Source organism: Balaenoptera acutorostrata, chromosome 5 (assembly GCF_949987535.1).
Source record: "Balaenoptera acutorostrata chromosome 5, mBalAcu1.1, whole genome shotgun sequence".
Taxonomy (NCBI): domain Eukaryota; kingdom Metazoa; phylum Chordata; class Mammalia; order Artiodactyla; family Balaenopteridae; genus Balaenoptera; species Balaenoptera acutorostrata.
The window spans coordinates 20,020,434-20,040,348 of NC_080068.1; the positions used below are offsets into that span (position 1 = coordinate 20,020,434).

The 19,915-nt window shown below is 36.9% G+C and overlaps 1 protein-coding gene across 4 annotated transcripts in view; it reads left to right on the forward strand.

Moving 5' to 3' along the window:
- The window catches only part of MTTP (microsomal triglyceride transfer protein), a 57,423-nt gene that overhangs the window by 17,845 nt on the left and 19,663 nt on the right, over positions 1 to 19,915 (forward strand). For all 4 annotated transcript variants that reach the window (XM_007172891.2, XM_007172890.2, XM_057546797.1 and 1 more), the window contains 7 exons: positions 5,540 to 5,647; positions 6,838 to 6,954; positions 7,231 to 7,370; positions 9,049 to 9,199; positions 11,305 to 11,462; positions 14,459 to 14,627; positions 15,521 to 15,628. In XM_007172891.2, coding sequence (XP_007172953.2) covers positions 5,540 to 5,647; positions 6,838 to 6,954; positions 7,231 to 7,370; positions 9,049 to 9,199; positions 11,305 to 11,462; positions 14,459 to 14,627; positions 15,521 to 15,628 — 951 coding nt within the window. The remainder of the gene's footprint in view (positions 1 to 5,539; positions 5,648 to 6,837; positions 6,955 to 7,230; positions 7,371 to 9,048; positions 9,200 to 11,304; positions 11,463 to 14,458; positions 14,628 to 15,520; positions 15,629 to 19,915) is intronic.

Here is a 19,915-nt window from a genome sequence, read left to right on the forward strand (position 1 = left end):
TGATCATGGTGTTGCTACTTTTATGGAAAATGGAATTTTTCAAGAACTAATAAACAGAAGTTGCAAATTAAATGTTTCAGAAGTAAATCAAGGCATTGGATTCACTTATATTTTATAATTAAAAGGTACATTCCTTATTAAATTAGGAAGAATTCAAAAGATATTGTAACACAATAGGTCATCAGAGATGATTGGATAAATTCAGGAAAGTAGACAAATTATGAGAATGAAATGATCTAACTTAGATAAGTGATATTAACTTGTCATAAGAAATCAATAACTGGATTAAGTACAAAATTGAAGCTTTTGAAGGGGTATGGCATTTCTAAGATAGAGTTGATTCTTTAGAAAAGCATTTAGATTATTTTATAGCTACAACTGAAAAGCATTTTATATGTTAAAGTAATGAATGAACACTATAATATACATTGGAAGTTTGCTTTGAAAATTCCGTAACTGTGCATCTCTTACGGTTTGAGTCTAGTCTATTAAAATGGTCTTAGTATGTTTGGAATTGAAAAGCAATTTTGATCTGTGAATTATCAAGCATTACATATGTGGGTTTATGAAAAGTATAGATGTTATACTGACATGTATAAAAACATATTAGTATAAGATGAAAGCTTACTTTTAGGAACTAAAGTAGAAAAACAGAAAGGGATCATTATAGTTAAAACTACAAATCTCTAAAATTTCTTTAGATCCAGAATTTCTAGATTCAAACTAAAAGTGAAAACAAATACTTTAAAATATATATTTCAGACATGAAATATTTTGCTATTCATGATGCTCATTTTTAATAAAGTACTAAAAAGGGACTCACAAGAAGGATTATTATATCATCACTCTCCTATAACCAAACATGAATCACCATTTCAAGAATCCTTCTCTTCCTTCTCCACTTGTTAGAATACTTACCATGCTTCAGGCTTTGCTTGCAGGCCCTTTCTTTTATAAAGTTCACACCCTTCTAGCCAGCTGGAAATAACCATCCCTCTTCAGAACCCTCTTAGCACTTTATAGCTCACTCATGCCCCTCATTACTTTCCTTTTGGTCATTTGTGTTCATTGCTAGATTATGGGTTTTGGTGGAGAAAATTGCTGTTCCTCTTTATATTCCAGCCCTTTTACTCCCTTCCTCCCCAAAGCACCCAGAACCAAGCCTTGCACTGACCAACTTGGTGTTCTGAAAGCCTTTCCCAAACCCCATACTCCCCTGAGCTTATTTCTATCCAAGCATTTATCACAGCGTGTTGCAATTCTCTCTTTACTTGTCTGCCATCCACATTCAGAGTAAGCTTCTCTTGGGTGGCAGTTGTGTCTTTATTTTGTATATTCAGCACCTTGTTCATAGTGGGAACTCAATAAATGTTTGTAAATTAAAGGAATGAACAAATAAGGTTATATGGGGCTAAAATGAGTCAGACTGTGAGGAAGTCTGTGCCTATTGTTTGCTTAATAATAGCTAAAACATACTTAGTGCTTAATGCCTGCACTGACTGAAGGCATTACATGAATTCTCTCTTTTTCCTCATGACAGCCCTAGGAAGCAGGTGCTGCTTTTTCGTCCTCTTGTAATAGATGAGGAAACCAAAGTTAAGAGAAGTAAAGAAACTTGCCTAAGGTCACACAACTGGCAAGTGGTGGAGCTGGTATTTAAAACAGAGGGTTTGTGCCGGAAACCTCTATATTTTACTGTGTTTTCGAGCTGGAATGTATTTGGGGGAAAAAAAAAAAGTCTCTCCGGTTGCCTTGTAGTCTTCTTTTTATTCTTCACTGTATCTATAACTGACTTGATTTTCATGTGGCACAACTTTATTAACAACATGAATTACTGTTATTTTCATCTCTGGCCTTCCAATGTGGCAAGATGCTTGATTTCGAAAATATTAATTGCATTTATAATCTTAACGACAAACCAATCGTTTTATAGCCCCTTGGGTAGCGGTTGAGTACAAAGTCTTTCGTTACACATACAAAAGGACTCAGTGCCCTCCCTGTTCAAAGGCTGGGATGGACCTGCCACATCATTGTTTCAGTGACTCCAACGTGCCGTTTCTACAGGAGCTATTACTTGTGATGATTTACCGTAGCCACAGGTCAAAGTACATTGTGGGATCTTTCAATTACACAGTAAAGCACTTGTTGGAAAAAACATGACCCTGGAGACGAAGAAGCCACCTGGACTTTTTAGCCACATCACTGTCAGAAAGATCATTATTTAAACTATCACTTCATTTTACTATGAGAGAAATTGTGAAAGGGAAGACTGTACTGCTGTTTTCTCAAAGAGTATTTTCTATCCCAGGCTCAATTTAAGAAATTTCTGTGATTTCAAGGATACTCATCAGCATGTATTTTTGTCCTCCCGGAGCCCCCTGTTTTAAGCTCCCACATTTACATTGTAAAAGATATCTCATGGAAATACTTAGATGCATATTTATTGCACATATTTTTTTTCCATGCCTACTTATCTCCCCTACTTAAATGTTTGGGTATGACTCTAGTTTTATCTACAAATCATAGATGAAGTTGGAAATATGACAGTTTTCTGGTTAAGACTGACATGCAAAAGATGCCTCAAGTTACAGTACTGGATGCTAATCCAATTAACTAGAATATTACCAGACTTCTATTTCTGCTTTTTGCTCAGTATTGATTACATTAATCATGTGGCTGCCAAGTCTGTCCCTTATTTTGTGTTGTTCCTAGACATTGATTTGCTCTCCGAATCTGGCAGTGTGGCTCATGTACACACACAGAACCTCCCAAAGAAATGTGGCACCTTGAAAACCTTCTCGTTCTTTATATATTTCTTCACTTGTCTGTTTTCCAATGTATCATTTCTTAGCTATGCTCTGTCTTAGATACATATGAAGGAGACATAGCTTCAGCTAAGTAGACCAGATAAAATGACTACTCTCTGTTTGCTGAGATCCTTTTTGTTTATTTTTGCTCTTTGACCAGTTAATGAAAATTTGCTTTCTCTTATATTCTTAACGAATGTGTAAATTAAGGGAATGTATAGAAGTAATTTTTTCCTAAGGAAAAGAAATATGTATAATCCCTACTGATTCCAAGGGGAGATTGGCCCTCAAAATTATCCCAGAAGAGGCACTGAGTCTCCTTCCCCACAACCCCCGCCCCCCACCATGTTTAGTTTCCTTGGGTTAAAGTCTTAGTTTGTGACTAGTCTACTATGCTGCCGGTCTCTGGAAGTTTTGGGGACTGTGAATTTAGATAAGAGTCCTGTGCTCTTGGATGTTCAGAGCTCATTTCAGAACTGAATGAAGTAATCAGCTTTATGGCCTGAATATAATAAAACTTACTTAGTTCCTGTTGTGAAATAATGAATTTAAGATTATGGTTGTGTCAGCCGTGTGGATTAAACTTCCAAGTTCTGATTTTTTATTTATTATTTTCTTAATTATCAAAACCCTACTCGATTCTAACAGTTTTGACATTTAGCTAATATGGATACCAGTGCTGTCTTCACTTTGGATCTCATTGCTCTGCACTAAAGGAAGAGAATTTAGGCCCCAAATGTAGCAGGCAGACAAAGGAAAAAGAGACTTGTCCACTTTTCTAGTTCTAGGGAAACAATAAAAGCTAATAGAAGGAATGAAAAAAATTTTTTCTGTCTCACAGTTTACGTTGCTCAGCCTCCCAGGAAAAAAAATCAGCATACCATTTTCTTAGGTATCTAGCAGTCAAGATCAAAAGAAGTAGGAGTAACACGAGAGCATTTAACCTTATGCATAGTCTAAAGATTAAATCTGAGACCTGGGTTTCCTGAAATTTTAGGTAAAACTTTATAAATAGTTCAGGCATATTTTGTAGCTTGGAAGCAAAGTGAGGATACTGATGATAGTACAAGCATTTTTCCCACTTAATGGCTCCTCTCACTTTCTGAAGTATTTAAGGCTCAGACCAAAAAAGTCACAGGCCTTAGGCATGTGTGTATTGCTACCAGTAAGCCCTTCTGACTGTGTATGGGCTCAAGCGATCCAGTTATAAAGCTCTATTAGTCCTGATATTTGCAGATTCCATACTCCCAAATATTTGAAAAGAAAGTTAAACTATAATTCCTAAAAGGAAAGAAGACCTAGTTTACAAAATAGAACATCAGAAACTCAGCCTTGGTTCTGAGAAATTGCCAGTGATTTGTTTGAGAATATGATTCCATGGATTTTCAGACACTGAGATCACTATTCCAGTTCCTTTTTAAGCTGGACAAACACAATTCCAACATTTATAGGTTCATCCACTGTAATGACTAAAATTAATTGCCAGATAAAGTACCTAATAAATCTATCACTAGGCAGAGTATATGTAGAAAATAAAAATAGAAAACTTGAGGCACTTGTTAGGATAATTCAGGTAAAGTATTTTCTTCTTCTAAGGGATGAGGGAGTTTTCATGTACACTAAATTGTTCAGATTGGTATTAATTGAATTTATTGCATAATGACTGAGCTTTCAGCTTTACTTGAGAAGTCATGGTTGGTTTTAAAGAGAAATAAGAAGGCATTCAGGATATTTCTGGTAGAAATGCCAGCTATAATTATCATAGACCTTGGGAATTTTTACAGGGAAGCTATATCCAACCTCTCCATTTCTAAATCATGTGACATGTTTGGAGTCAATACAGAGTAAAAAATGACAGCCTGCTTTCCAGAAAATTCTTTGTATTTTTATCCTTGTTTCCTAAACATGAGCTAAATGTTCAAAATGGTATGAGACATCGTTATTACCTCTGTGCCTATAAATCTTGAGGATGAAACAAAGCTAAGATAAACCATTTATTTACTAGTGCAGCCAAATCACTGTCACCTTCCTCATTCCAACCTCCTTTTCCCACCTTCTAAAGAGAAACTCAAAGCAGCGCGTGGGGCAGGCCATACAAGATTAGCACCCTAAACCTCAAGTCTTCCAACCTTGTATGTCTCCTTATACCCAAGGCCAACATGAATGCTGTGGAGGGCAGAACATCAATCCTGTGGAATTTTGTCCATGGGCATTTTGGCCACGTGTGGGCCCTTATCATAGCCCTTAGAGGCTATGCTGCCTCAGGAGTCTCAAGCATGGAGACTGCCATTCTCTTCCAAGAATCTGTTTCTTTGATGTTATTTTAAACCTTGGTTAGTTTTTGTTTCAAGCAGAATCACAGGTAGAGAATGCATTGACATGTTTGAAGAGAATGTTCCTGATTTCTCTTCCTTGGGCAATCCTTCTTGTTTTCACAGAAATCCCACCCCGTATCGGCGCTCTCTTTCCTTCCCTATGTTACGCTCATCATATTCAGAGCCTTCATTAACAGTCTCCTGAAATGTCGTATTTGGACGGTGTAGCTTCTTAGAAATGTAAATAGCTTCTTTTCACAAAAAAAGAAGTCCCAGCTTTGGACTAACAGATCTCTTTCTCCCAGAATTGATAGGGGGTGAGAATCTAACCTTCCCTGCTATTTATTTAACCAAATCTGGTAAATGATGCATTTTTGCTCTATTTATGTTTGTCCTTTTTTTTTTTTTTTTGCCTAGGTCAAAGAGTTCTACTCATATCCAAATGAACCAGTAGCCATAGAAAATCTCAAGAGAGGCCTGGCTAGTCTATTTCAGATGCAGTTAAGCTCTGGAACTACCAATGAGGTACTTAACTAATATTATTAAGGATCCAGAAACGTATTTGTCAATAAAGTTACCAAAATTGTTTATATGGGTTTCTATCTGCAGAAATTCAGTAAAAAATATTACTGCTGTGGTAATGCTTAGAAAAGGTGACTTGGGTGGTTATCTGATTTACATACGAAATGAATTGCCATTTACCCCAATTTGTATTTGAATACAAGGTAGAAGGAATTAGAATCCGTCATACTAAGGAGACCTATAGAATGACTGAATGATAGAGATGCAAAAAACCTTGGAGAATATTCCAGTGGCATCCCTGTGCATCACTATCCCACGGGGAGCTTATTAAAAATATAGATTCCCTGGATTCACTGCAGAGATTCTGATTAAGTAGATTAGCATCTGTATTTTAACAGTGTCTCAGCTAATGTAGATGCATTGTCAGTTTGAGGAACCACTGGTCTATACAAACCCTCTTCATTTTATAGACGAAGAAACCGAGGTTGAACTAGGGAAGTTTAGTGACTCCTTCAGTACCATACCTGGAGTCAAATGCAAAGCTGAGTCCAACTTTTCTTGTCTGAATTCAGCCAGTCCATCAGTGGGTGAGAAAATCTGATGGCAAGGCTGGGCCAAGGGAATGCTGGTTAGCTTTCCAGAATGAAGACTGGGGGTGGTGCTTGTAGAGGCCAGAGGGAAGACTCAGAGACACTAAACTGAGTCTGTATTGAGATACATTTGCCTACATTCAAATTGTTGATGTGAGTTATAATGAGTTGAATTAATCCCACAGGTTTTTAAGGATTTTGAATCATACTCATCAAAGCATGTGCACGCACGCACGCGCACACGCAGCCTACATACAGCATTAAAAGTCAATTCCCCTTGCCACATAATTACCCATTTACGAGAGGTTTTGATTATGACCAGGCCATTTGTCCAATTCCTATTAGACATTAGAGAGAAGTAGGAAATCCTTTATTATTCCTGGGGCAATATGAAGGCACTCATAAGACTCAAACAAAGGGAATGGAAAAGAATCCACATGCTGCAGGCAACATTGAATTCTTCTGCCTTCCTAGCTTGTCAGCCTGGGCAGAAAGGCAGTCCCCCATGACATATTAGAACCCCAATTTTCAAGCCACTTCCCACTGGAATTCAAATGGTCCATGTGAGAATGCCAAACATTGTATTTTTGCTTTTCTTTTTAGGTAGATATCTCTGGAGATTGTAAAGTGACCTACCAGGCTCATCAGGACAAGGTGATCAAAATTAAGGCCTTGGATTCATGCAAAACAGAGAGGTCTGGATTTACAACCCTAAATCCGGTATGCTTGCTATCACTTTCTTTGAGGCAACCAAGTAATTACCTTTTGTAGAGATTATTTAAAAATAATAGGTGAATAAGGTAACAATATAATTTGGGAACACTTATAATTTTTAGTTTAGGGTATTAGTTTTATATAAATAGGTTTATCTTAATATATTGTAGGTTTGGGTGAGGGGGAAGTTCTTGTGAAGATTAAAAGATAATTCACTATTTGGCTTGATTCAAAGATAAAAAGCTAATTACTTGTTACAACCACGTATATTTATTTATTTAGGTCTTGGGTGTCACTTCGAAAGCCACATCTGTCACTACCTATAAGATAGAAGACAGCTTTGTTGTAGCTGTGTTCGCAGAAGAGATACATGCTTTGAAGCTGAATTTTCTACAAACAATTGCAGGCAAAATATTATCGAAGTAAGATAATGTTAGAATTTAAGTTTTCTTTACTGTTCTTTGATATATTATTATACTTGGTTTTAAAATATATATATGTGTATATATACATGCACATGTGTATGTCGTGCTTCCTCATTTTGACTGAGTTCCTTTAAAACAGTGATTGTCTGTTCATCTTTATTTTTCATATTATCTACAATAATATATGGCATGTAATAAATACTTAATGTTTTAAAATAGAATTTCATTAAAAATAAATTGTTTATTGAATAGAATTTAAATTTTGAAAAGGCAAACTACTTGATTCATTCTCATTTATTTTCTAATTTCTCTGTCAAATGTTTTTAATGTTAAGAGTTAAAAAATGGTGGCATTTGTGTGTTCTCGCCTCAGGATTATTTTTTGTTATTGTTGTTAATAAGCACAGAAAAGTTCCATAGTAAAGTGATGTGATTTATAGTACTTACATATTCAAGCCTATTATTTCAATTGGAGAAAATTTCTCTGGTCAGAATAGTTCTCACAGGCTAAAGAACTAGAATTTCAAATCTAAGAGTATGTATTATTTTCAAATTTTAACTCAGAAGAACATCTCTAGCATTAAATGTAAATTTTATCTTACGTCACTGTTTCTCAAATGTTTCTTCTGAAGTAGCCCTAATGTCAGAGGTACATGGTTGCAAAATCTTGGGAGAAATGCTTCAAACCATAAATGCTTGAAATTTTATTGAAGTCTCCTCTGGATTAGAACCTTGCATTCTACTTTGTACTAGAGCCATATTGTTTTCATATAAAATTAATATTTTTTAATTACTTAGGTTTGTCAGGTTTCCTTGCTCTATAACACACCACTCCAAACTTAGTGGTATAAAAAAACAGCAATCGCTTGATTATTCTCGCTCATAATCCTGGCACTTGCCTTGGTCCTGCTGGGCATGACCAGAGCTGGTTCAAAGGCTGCTCCCTCACCCGTCTGGTGTCTGGGCTGGGAGACTCACACTACTGAGGGTCCTTATGCATCTCTCTTGATTTCCATGTGGCCTCTCAACACGGCAGGTTTGGGTAGCCAGACTTCTTACATGGCAGCTCAGTTCTCTCGAGGTATGTGCTGCTAGCATGCCAGATGAAAGCTGAATTCCCTGTTATGACTTAGCCTTACAAGCCACATATTGAAACTTCTGCTGTTCTCTGTGAGTCGGGGCAGTCACAGAGTCCTGCCCATGTTCAAGGGGAGGGATGTAGATTCCACCTCTTGAAGGGAGAGAGGCAAGCTTCTGAAAGAGCATATCAGATAAAAATATTATTGAGGCCAGTTTTGGAAAACCAGATTTCCTAATTGTCTTAGTTAATAAGTGAAACGTGGTTGTACTGAAGACATCATTTTCAGAGAGCTGGGCTAAATCCAAAAGAGGTGACATCACATATCCAGGCAAATTTTCTTTCCTATAGTCTCTTGTCATAATGTTTTTAAATTCCAGACTTAAATTTTCAAATCTTTGAGTAAAATTGTTGCTCCAGAAAAATTTCATAATTATCTTGAGGTTTCTGTTACTGCCGGAGATATCACAGTTTGAAAGACATGGCCTTACAGAATTTGAATAAATTAGTATCTTGTTTGCCAAAAGAATGACAATTAGTAGCTTGTTCACTCAAAAGAATGCTGCTAATGTGATATTTCTCTTCCTTGGTTATGCAGGCAGAAATTAGAGCTGAAGACAACGGAAGCAGGCCCAAGACTGATGCCTGGGAAACAGGTTACAGCCATCATTAAAGCAGTTGATTCGAAATACACGGCCATTCCCATTGTGGGCCAGGTCTTTGAGAGCGAGTGCAAAGGATGCCCTTCTGTAAGTGTGAGCAACTGCGTTGTGTGGCCAGATCATGGAATGATCATGGCTTAAAGTTCTGTTTTCCTTCTGTCTCCAATGGAAGCTTCAGTTAATTTGTAAAGAAAGTTTACAAAGAACTACCAGCCACCACTGAGTTATAATGGCAGTAGCCTAATAATACGCACCTAAGGTGATGCATAATACAACAATAATTAACCAATGATTACCATCCACTCATTTCAAATAAAAAATGTTATGACTTAAGGAGAGCTTCCTCAAAGCAGCACTTAGAATGCAGTGGGGATAAGGGCCTCATGAAGTTAAGGGGAAGCATGGCATCAAGAGCACAGACAGGGGTCTGAATCCTGAAAGTTCTGCCATTTGGTAGTAATATGTCCACAGGTGAAATGTTTTACTGACCTCAGTGTTCTGAGAATTGCTGTGAGGACTAAAAAAGGATACCAAACTCTTTGCCTAAATTGGGAACACTTATTTACCATGCCCCAACCTCCCCTGCAGTTACAGCCAGAAGTGAGATAGCACATCCCCAAGGCAAAGTGTAGATCATCTCATAACATTTTTAATCCAACAAAGAGAAATTTCACTTATTGTATGAATCAGTTGTGATGTATGGCCACAGATATGACACTGGGTTCCAGCATTTCTTAATACTTCACCTCTTATCAGGAGAGCAAACCCTTGGCTTCAGGCTCTGTTTGTAGCTACCAGAAGATGCTCTACCCTTGGCTATTATTAGTGTTGAGAAAAGTAGACACATCAAGGACTAATACCATAATTTGCTTAAAGTGTGAGGCACTAATTCCTTGCTAGTTTCTCAAATATACCAAAATTGAATTAAGGGAAAAACAAAATGAGACCAAAAAATAATTGTTCTCACACTTGGTTTTTTCTTTTGTTTTTCTTCCATAAATCATCTCATGTTCTGGTGTAATTTTCTAATGTCATATGAGATGGAAATTATTTAGAAAGGTGACTAATGAAGCCAATCATCTTTTCTTATGCTGTTAATTTCTCCCCCACACAGTTATCCAACATTATGAGCCATCTAAGATTTTTCATAACTATTTCTTCATTATTGTGGGAAAGGTTTATGTCTTTGAGGAATGTGTTTTCCAACTTCAGTATAATGTCACCAGTGCAACCCTTTAAAGAAAAAAAAAAAATCTGACTTCACATTGATATGCTCCCTGCCCTCAGAAATGACCCAGTAAATCTTTAGCTAAGTACAACTGGAATTTTGTTTTGGAATATCCTCTTAAGATTAGGTAACCAAAAGGGACTTGGAAAAAGAGCAAAATATATATCTGTTGCTTATTGGAAGGAATGAGTAATTTAAAAACTGGCAGCATGGACATTATTCTACGAATAATAGAATAAACTACAAAAAATAAGTTTTTAGCTTATTTCTAAGCCAAAAGATGTCATTAATTAGAACTATTTACTATTTTTAAAACCACAGCAGCATAACAATGGTGTATGTGAGAATTACCTTTATCTAAATAATACTCTACTTAACATGGATATATGAAATGAACAGTTCAGACCCCAGCAATATGTTTTACTATTGTTTGCAAACTATTTACTATTGTTTGCGTTTCATACAGCAGTAAAATAAAGAGAATAGGGAGCTCAAATTATTACAGAAACTGGTTTTCAGTAAGGTTCCAGTATGTAAGAAACCTGATACAATTCTTCAGCAGTTCTGATTTTTTTGCCCTCCAAAATATCCTGTTGTTAATGAAATTTTGGCATCATTTCACTATGGTAGTCAAAGTCTGGCCTCAGATAGAATTCCCTTGTTGTAACCATGGAATGACCCATATGCCCAGAAGTCTGAGGTCCTTTGAGCTAAGTGCTAATAGACAAAAACAGTCCTCCTACAGGGGAATTGTACACAGAGTCAGCAGGCCTCTGTGTTAGCCTCTGAGAGCCACAGGAGTGTGGTACGGACAGGGGGCGATCAGATATATTGAGGTAAGACACAAAAAGCTTCTTTGGCTTGTCAGATACAAAGGAAAGTTTATTTCCGGAAAGAACATCCTTTGTAAATGTGGATGTTCAGAATTATGAATGTGGTATGGGCCTGCGGCCATGTTTTGCAGCTCTCGGAGCACTGGCAGTCCATCAGAAAACACCTGCAGCCTGACAACCTCTCCAAGGCTGAGGCTGTCAGAAGCTTCCTGACCTTTATCAAGCACCTCAGGACTGCAAAGAAAGAAGAGATCCTCCAAATCCTAAAGGCTGAAAACAAGGAAGTACTGTAAGTGCCCTGAACATTGTGTGGGGTTGTCTGTGGGAAAGCATTACTGGGTTATTGTTTATTAAGCAAGTAAGATCCCTTTTTAACCAACTGCCTCACCTTCCAATCAATTGTTTTGTTGTTTTGCGTTTTCATTGAACAGTTATACCTCAGTGCGGTAATGCAGTGGTTAATTGACCAGACATGCAATAACAAGTTTTCAGTAGTGACTCAGAGTGAACATTGTTTTTTGAGTATTCATGAGTTTACATCAGGTCTGGATTGGTACATAGATGGGGGGGGCAGGGCTTCATTGTGACACCACGGTGCCTGTGCTGCCTCACTGTTGTGAAATTGTGTTCCCTAGCTATTTATTTACACTGGAAAAGATTTCAGAGTTGATTATAAAAACAAAAAATGAATATGATCTTTTCAGTTGAAAATGTGCTTTCATTTTTATGTGATCATCCCCATTGAAGCCGTGTTTTAAAAAGAAAATTGAGTACTGAGGTAAACAGCCAAAAGAATCCAGAGAAAAGAAATATGTACATCATTTGAATATTTGATGAGAGAGTGCTTTATTTGACATGCACAGTAAGGAGAGCTGACTTAATTCCCAAATTTACTTTGTAAATACAAATACGCTTTCTAAGTAAAAGTGTTTTGGTCTTGTAATATAAAATTTGTCTATAACTACAAATTCAACCATATGACACTAATTATCCTAACTAATGATATAGAACATGGCTCAATTCATTTGACAAACAGTGGAAACTAGCCATTAAGATAATAAAAAATAGAAAGTGGCCAAGTTACACACGCAGATGTACACACACACACACACATACACACACACACACACACAGAGCAGCAGTAGTCACTGAGTTCAAGGGACTCAATTACCCAAGAATAAGAGAATTTAGTTTTTTTTCTGAGAAGTCTGTTTATTCTAGACTGTATTTGTTATTTACTCGCCTTGAAGACATTAAAAAAATTGATATGAATTCCATATGACAAACCACAAGTTAGTTGGGTACTATCTTCAAAAATAAATATTTAAACCAGAAGTTAAATATATGCAAAATCATAAATTCTCAGACTGTTTTAATCATAGAACTTAGGAAAAATATATTTTAGAGTGACTTATCTTTTTATCAAAAACAAAAATATGACAAGAATAGTGCAAAAATTAGCTATTTAGAACAGAGATTACACTAAGCCTTAGCCTATTTGTATCCTAAAAATTTTAAGGTGGCAATAATTTGTATGATTGCATGATGTAGTTTCTAAATCAGGTTATTTACACAATATTGTACCATATCATAGGTAACACACACGTAATGTAGTACAGTAGAAAAGATACTAGGATGCACTAATATCAGAAGACCTAGTTTTAAATTCTGACTTCCAACAGTATACAACCTTTAAGTAGGTCATTTACATTTAGCTTCCCTGAGCCTCACTTTCAACATCCGTAAAATACAGAGAATAATTCCTTCTATTTAGTGTAGGATAGTGAAAGTCAGGGTGGTGGAATGTAACATTTCCTGAAGTTTTTATTATGTGTATCTTATAACTTATAGAATATTAACAAGTATGCCAAGAGGAAAGTCTTCTGTGAGCAACTGAGTTTGAAGAACACTGGGAGAAACCAAGTTAAACAGTTCTCTGCTACAGAAATATCCAGCATCTTTAATCTGATGATATTACGTATAAGTTGCCTTAAACATATTCCAAACTTACACGACTTTGAAAATCCCTTTTCTTAAAGCATTTGGTAGGACTAGTATGGCATGAAAAACACTTTAGGAAACACTGTAATTAAAGACCGTGTACTTCAGTCAGAAAAACCTGAGTTCCAATCCTAGCTATATTTTTACCAGCTATGGGACCTTGAACAAATGACTTGATATCTCTGTTTCTTTATATATAAGGGAGAATATTAGTATTAAACTGATAGAGATGTTCAGTGAGGTGATGGTATTAATGCCAGCATATATTTATTGAACATTTACAATGTGCCAAGCACTATTCTAAGTGTTTTACATAGATCATGTAATTTAATCCTCCCAGCAATCCTAAAATAACTACTGTTTTTAGCCCCATGTTACGGATAAAGAAGTTAAAGCAAAAAGAGGTTGCACACCTAAAATTTCTAGTGCAATAATAGACAGTTAATAAGTATTATCTCTCTCTCAGTTTGCTTCATTCACTAGGGTTTTTGTTAGGATCAAAACGGTATAATGCAAGAATATCTTTTTTAAAAAGTATAACATATTAAATACATGTATGGTATGTTATGTGAATGTGGAATAAAATATATATCATAACATGCCTAATATGTTCATTAGTATGGCAACTAGTTTCAGAAATTTTACCATCCCAAGACTCAGCCAACCAAAGATTCTTGATGAGTAGAATATGTAACTAGCACTTTCCTGCAGGAGTTTCGCTCTGCTCACAACTAATCATTGTGGTTGAACTTGAACTATACCATGGTGCTTTTTATTTTTTAAAAAATGAGAAAAAACTTCTGTCTTGGATATAAATGAAAGTTAAAAGAATGTCCCATCTTTCCATTAAATGATACTGCCCTAGTTAAGTTATGCATTTGAGAAATGTGTATATTTGCAAAGCTAATTAGAAAAAGAATTGATTTGGGGGACCATAGCTTTTATATATGACCCATATAGAAAAGAGTTTGAACCTAATTTACAATATTATTTATATGATTTTATTTATAAATCTCCAAATTATATTTGGCTTAGGCTAATACAGTAAAATTAATTTGTATATTCTGAGTATACGTTGAGGAGAAAGAAGGGAGTTAAGGGAGAGATTTCAAATAAAATGGGGAAGGGTCTTTGGAGAAAGTCATTCATTTTTCTTTTGTTTAAATAAAAAATTTTTCACTTCTTTAGGAAACATAAACCAATGGGGTCTATGAATGGTAGCGATTCAAAATAATTTCTTAAGCACCCTAAACATTGATATGCATGACTATGCCTTTTCCGTAGACCCCAGCTGGTGGATGCTGTCACCTCCGCTCAGACCCCAGACTCATTAGATGCCATTTTGGACTTTTTGGATTTCAAAAGTGACAGTAGCATTATCCTCCAGGAGAGGTTTCTCTATGCCTGTGGATTTGCCTCCCATCCTGATGAAGAACTCCTGAGAGCCCTCATTGTAAGTCAAATAGAAACTGCAAAAATAAAGGCTCTCGGCTGCTCTTAGGAACCTAGGCAGTAATTAAATTTGCTAGCATCAGAATGCAGGCTGAAACTAGAGCCTTCTGATTATTCATATTCAAATTCCTTTGGACTATTTTCTTTCTGTTAATCATTAACTGTACAGTAGATTATTTCACATAGTGTCTTCTTTGTAATTCCTCTAAATAACTTGAACTATACTTTATGGAAATTTAAAGATTGTGTTCACCTATCATATAATGTAACATAGGACAAAATTTCAGAGGGGAGAAGTCTTGATAATGCTTCAAAATTTGATTTTAAAAGATTTATTTTGACTTCAAAAATCTTCATGGTATTTGACGTACAGTACATTGTATAATGTATAATCTTATGCATGTTATACATATATAAGCTATAATTCTTCTGATATTAAAAATTATATTGGAAGCAAAAGCTAGAGTTCTCTTGGATCCAAGGTTTAAAAACAAAAAGTGTACTTATTCACTTATGATTTAGGGGAATAGTTCATAATCTTTTTAGAAAATGGGTTTGTTTGAAAAATCTGATAAAATCAGTGAAGCCCCTCATTACCCATGCATAAAATTTTACAGACCATTTTTTGGATTCACTGACCCAATGAGCCCAGTCCATAAACCTCTCAGGACTTCACAGACCCACGTTAAAAATACCTGGAAGGACTCTAAGACTCTTCAACCCAAAGCTAGATAGTGAATTTGTAGGTGTCCCCAAAGCAAAATTCAGAGTTTGCAACCTAGGCACATAAAAACAATTTCCTCAGGCTTTGCCTACTTTGTTTCTTTCCTTAAAATATCCCTTGGAAATGTTTAAATGTTTTGGTAACCTATTTTATCCTTGTTTGGCTAATAGAGTAAGTTCAGAGGTTCCTTTGGGAGCAATGACATCAGAGAATCCGTTATGATCATCATTGGGGCCCTTGTCAGGAAGCTGTGTCAGAATGAAGGCTGCAAACTCAAAGTAAGTGCAAATCCAATCTCATTTACCGTATCTATAGTTCCGGACCAATCTATTTAACATTTACCGTGCTGCCCACCATTGGGGCAGAAATCAAATTTGTATGGTTTTTATGACATCAAAGGACTATGGCTTCTTATATTTTTCAATTTCCCTAATTATTTGAGTTGGCTGGTTTACTTCAGCAATCCTATATCAAATATCTTGGCTAAACACAAAACTCACATACAAAAACATCCATTCAGTAGTATTTAATGAGTGTTTACTCTGTGCTAGGCATGTTGCTAATGCATTAATATAAAGATACATAAAACATTCTACCATCCTCAGAGAACTCCTAGTCTGTTTATCAAATGCAAACAGATAAATAATAATATTGAAATATAAAAAGAGTGCTCTGGGGCTTCCCTGGTGGTGCAGTGGTTAAGAATCTGCCTGCGGGGCTTCCCTGGTGGCGCAGTGGTTGAGAGTCTGCCTGCCAGTGCAGGGGACACGGGTTCGAGCCCTGGTCTGGGAGGATCCCACATGCCACGGAGCAGCTGGGCCCGTGGGCCACAGCTGCTGAGCCTGCGCGTCTGGAGCCTGTGCCCCGCGACGGGAGGGGCCGCGATAGAGAAAGGCCCGCGCACCGCGATGAAGAGCGGTCCCCGCACCGCGATGAAGAGTGGCCCCTGCTTGCCGCAACTGGAGAAGGCCCTCGCACGAACCGAAGACCCAACACAGCCAAAAATAAAAAAAAAAAAAAAAAAAAAAAAAAAATATATATATATATATATATATATAACAGTGATAATCAAAAAAAAAAAAAAAAAAAAAAAAAAAAAAAAAGAATCTGCCTGCCAATGCAGGGGACACGGGTTCGAGCCCTGGTCTGGGAAGATCCCACATGCCACGGAACAACTAGGCCCATGCGCCACCACTACTGAGCCTGCGCTCTAGAGCCCACAAGCCACAACTACTGAGCCCATGTGCCCCAGCTACTGAAGCCCGCGTGCCTAGAGCCTGTGCTCTGCAACAAGAGAAGCCACCGCAATGAGAAGCACCGCAAGGAAGAGTAACCCCCACTAGCCGCAGCTAGAGAAAGCCCGCACGCAGCAACAAACACCCAACACAGCCAAAAATAAATTAAAAAAAAAAAAAAAAAAAAGAGTGCTCTGCGAATACTACAGAAGATGCACCAAACTATTCTGTTTGGGAGTGCTGGCGAAGCTGTCACCAAAATGATAATATCAAATAGCTTAGCCTAGAAGAGCTTTTTAGGTGAAGAGATAGTTTTGTGGAATAAAGGACATTCTAGGAGAGATACAATAATGTATAAAAAACCCAAACTCAAAATGAGCCTGGTGTGCTTGAAAACAGTGAGAAATTCTGTGGGGCTGGAGCAAAAAGTATGTATGTTTGTGGGGCAGACAGGTGGGAGTGCTGATGAAGGAAAGAAGGGAAGAGAGAAGAGAGGTAGGCTGGATCTCTATTAATGGCAAGTTAAGGAGTCTCGACTTCATTCTGTAGAGAAAAGGGAGAATAATGTGGTTTTTAGGTGGTAAATGACACACGCCGATTTTCTTAACCTAGGAAGAAGCAAAATGGTATATACACTGGGTGTCAGCTGCATTAGGGCCAGTACGATCTGATCAGAAATGTTTGCAGGGCTTCCCTGGTGGCGCAGTGGTTGAGAATCTGCCTGCCAATGCAGAGGACACGGGTTCGAGCCCTGGTCTGGGAAGATCCCACATGCCGCGGAGCGACTAGGCCCGTGAGCCACAATTGCTGAGCCTGCGCGTCTGGAGCCTGTGCTCCGCAGCCAGAGAGGCTGCGATAGTGAGAGGCCCGCGCACTGCGATGAAGAGTGGCCCCCACTAGCCACAACTAGAGGAAGCCCTCGCACAGAAACGAAGACCCAACACAGCCATAAATAAATAAATAAAATTAAAAAAATAAAATTAAAAAAAATAAATTAAAAAAAAAAAAAAAAGAAATGTTTGCAACAACCTGGGCACGAATTAATAAAGGTCTGAATTAACGTAGGTGCTGTACGGTGAGAGAAGGAGACAGATTCAAGAGCCCTTTAGGAGATAGAATTCATAGTATTTAGTGACTGATGGGATGTGGGGAATGAGAAAGAGGTGAGAATCCAGGTGACTGTTAAGCTTCCAGGTTAGGATACTAGATGTATGGTGATGTGAACCACTTAAGCAAAATTTATTATAGAACCTGGTTTGGGGGTGGGAGGAGGGTAGAGCTATTAATTTGTTTTGGCTATGTTTGAATCCTTTGGGACACCAGGTTGAGTTGTCCAATAGGCAGCTGGCCACATCCATCCGTAGCCCAGAAAAGGAGTTAGGACCAGGAATAGAGAGTGACTGAAACCTTAGGAGACAATGGGATTACCCAAGGGAGGCATATAGAGTGAAAAGGAAGCAAAACAAAGGATTACATTTTTTTTTTTCACACACACCCACACTGTATTTTATTTTTACAAGAGATAAATAGACTGACACCAAGCATTGTACATGGATGACCACAACAAAAGCAACAATGATTGCAATTACCAAACATGAAACACACTCATACTATGTCATAATATTGACATTCAGTGCAGTAATCCTCCACTGTAACAGCTCCTTTACTTTGCGGTGAAAATTGATTTGTATATTCTTTGCCTCTGAGTCCTTGTGGGATTTTTTTCTTTTAATTCAAACAGAAAGTCACAAAAATTATGCTCATCCTCATCAGTTCACTCAGTCCCATGTAATTAATTTTTTTTTCATCTTGATCTTTTGTTAGCACTTTTATGAGTTCATCAGTTTTTCATTAGAGTTCTGAAAATGCTTATTCATTCAGTTCAACAGTACAGTCAGTTACCAGAAACCTGTACTTGTCAGAGTCTTTTCCATGAATTTCTTGAAGATGAAACCCAAAGGATTACATTTAAAGTTCTTCTGATAATGGGACAGCTTAGTTATCACATCTTTGAAGTTACCTTATGGGTAGAGCTGTAAACTATCCACTATCACTGTCATTCAGTTTTGTTAATGTTTTTGAGCAGCTTTTAAAAAAATGCATCTTTGAAGATAATGAGACTTGGCTACCAAATGGACCATAGCAAATGTTCAAATTTTCTTTTCAACTTTCTGCTGTGGAATACTTATCTACCTTTTGCCCATATCAAAGACATCTGGATAGAAAGAAAACGATGTATTCTAAATACAAATTTAAGGCATCTGCTGGGCACACAATCCACAATACCTTACTGTCCAAAAGGTACCTGTGAAGCTATCGAGTGCTATAGCTTTTCAGCATTTACTGGCATGAAAGCTACTGCCCTATGACAGTCTAAATGGCAGCTAGACAGGTCACAATGAGTACTAAACCTCTATTTCTTTTTTCTATTTGTTTTTGCTTACATTTTGATCTCCCTGCATCCTAATTTCTTTTTTCACCAAATTTATATTTGAAAAAATTCAAACCTATGGAAAAGTTGTAAGAATAGCATAATTCCATTAATATTTGTATACCTGCTTCATCTAGATTCGCCAATTGTTAACGTATTGTCATAGTTGCATTATCTCATTCCGTTTTATTTCATTTTATATTATTCTGGTTGAACCCTTTGAGAGTAAGTTGCATGCATCTGACATTTTACCCCTAAAGACTTTTACTTCTTAATACTTGAGTGCCATTGCATCTAGGCTCTTATAATGGACAAAATACATATATTTACATTTATTAAGTTGCGAGTTAATACTGCTACCTCTAATTCTACAGGGTTCTTTCTCTCCTTCCGTCATTCCGTAATTATACCTTCCTTCTCCCACAGTGAGAACCCTGGTTCTCAAGAACATTAATATCATGATTCATTTGCTCAATCCTAAAACATGTACAAAATAATCTTGGAATTGTTACACCAATGTCATTACATAAACCAAACTGACTTAAATAAAGTTCAAGACTTCATCACAGTCTTTTTGACCTTCGAATATATTTCACTAAAGGTATACAGTCAGAGGACTATGTTCAAACATTGTTTGGATTAATTCTTTTTCATTCTCTTCTGTTTCGTTATGTTATTACTCTGATATATATTCATGTTCATTTGTTTCTGTTTGAAATCAATTTTAGCCACCTTTCATCCTTGTTGACTTCAATTTATTTCTTGAACATATGAAATAGTAACATGATTCAAAAGTCAAGACTTTATTTTAAAAGTATTCTCAAAGAGGTCTCATTCCCTTTCCTACCCTTCCACCCATTCTCACCTACCTTTTCTATGTAAGCGGTATCATTAGTTTT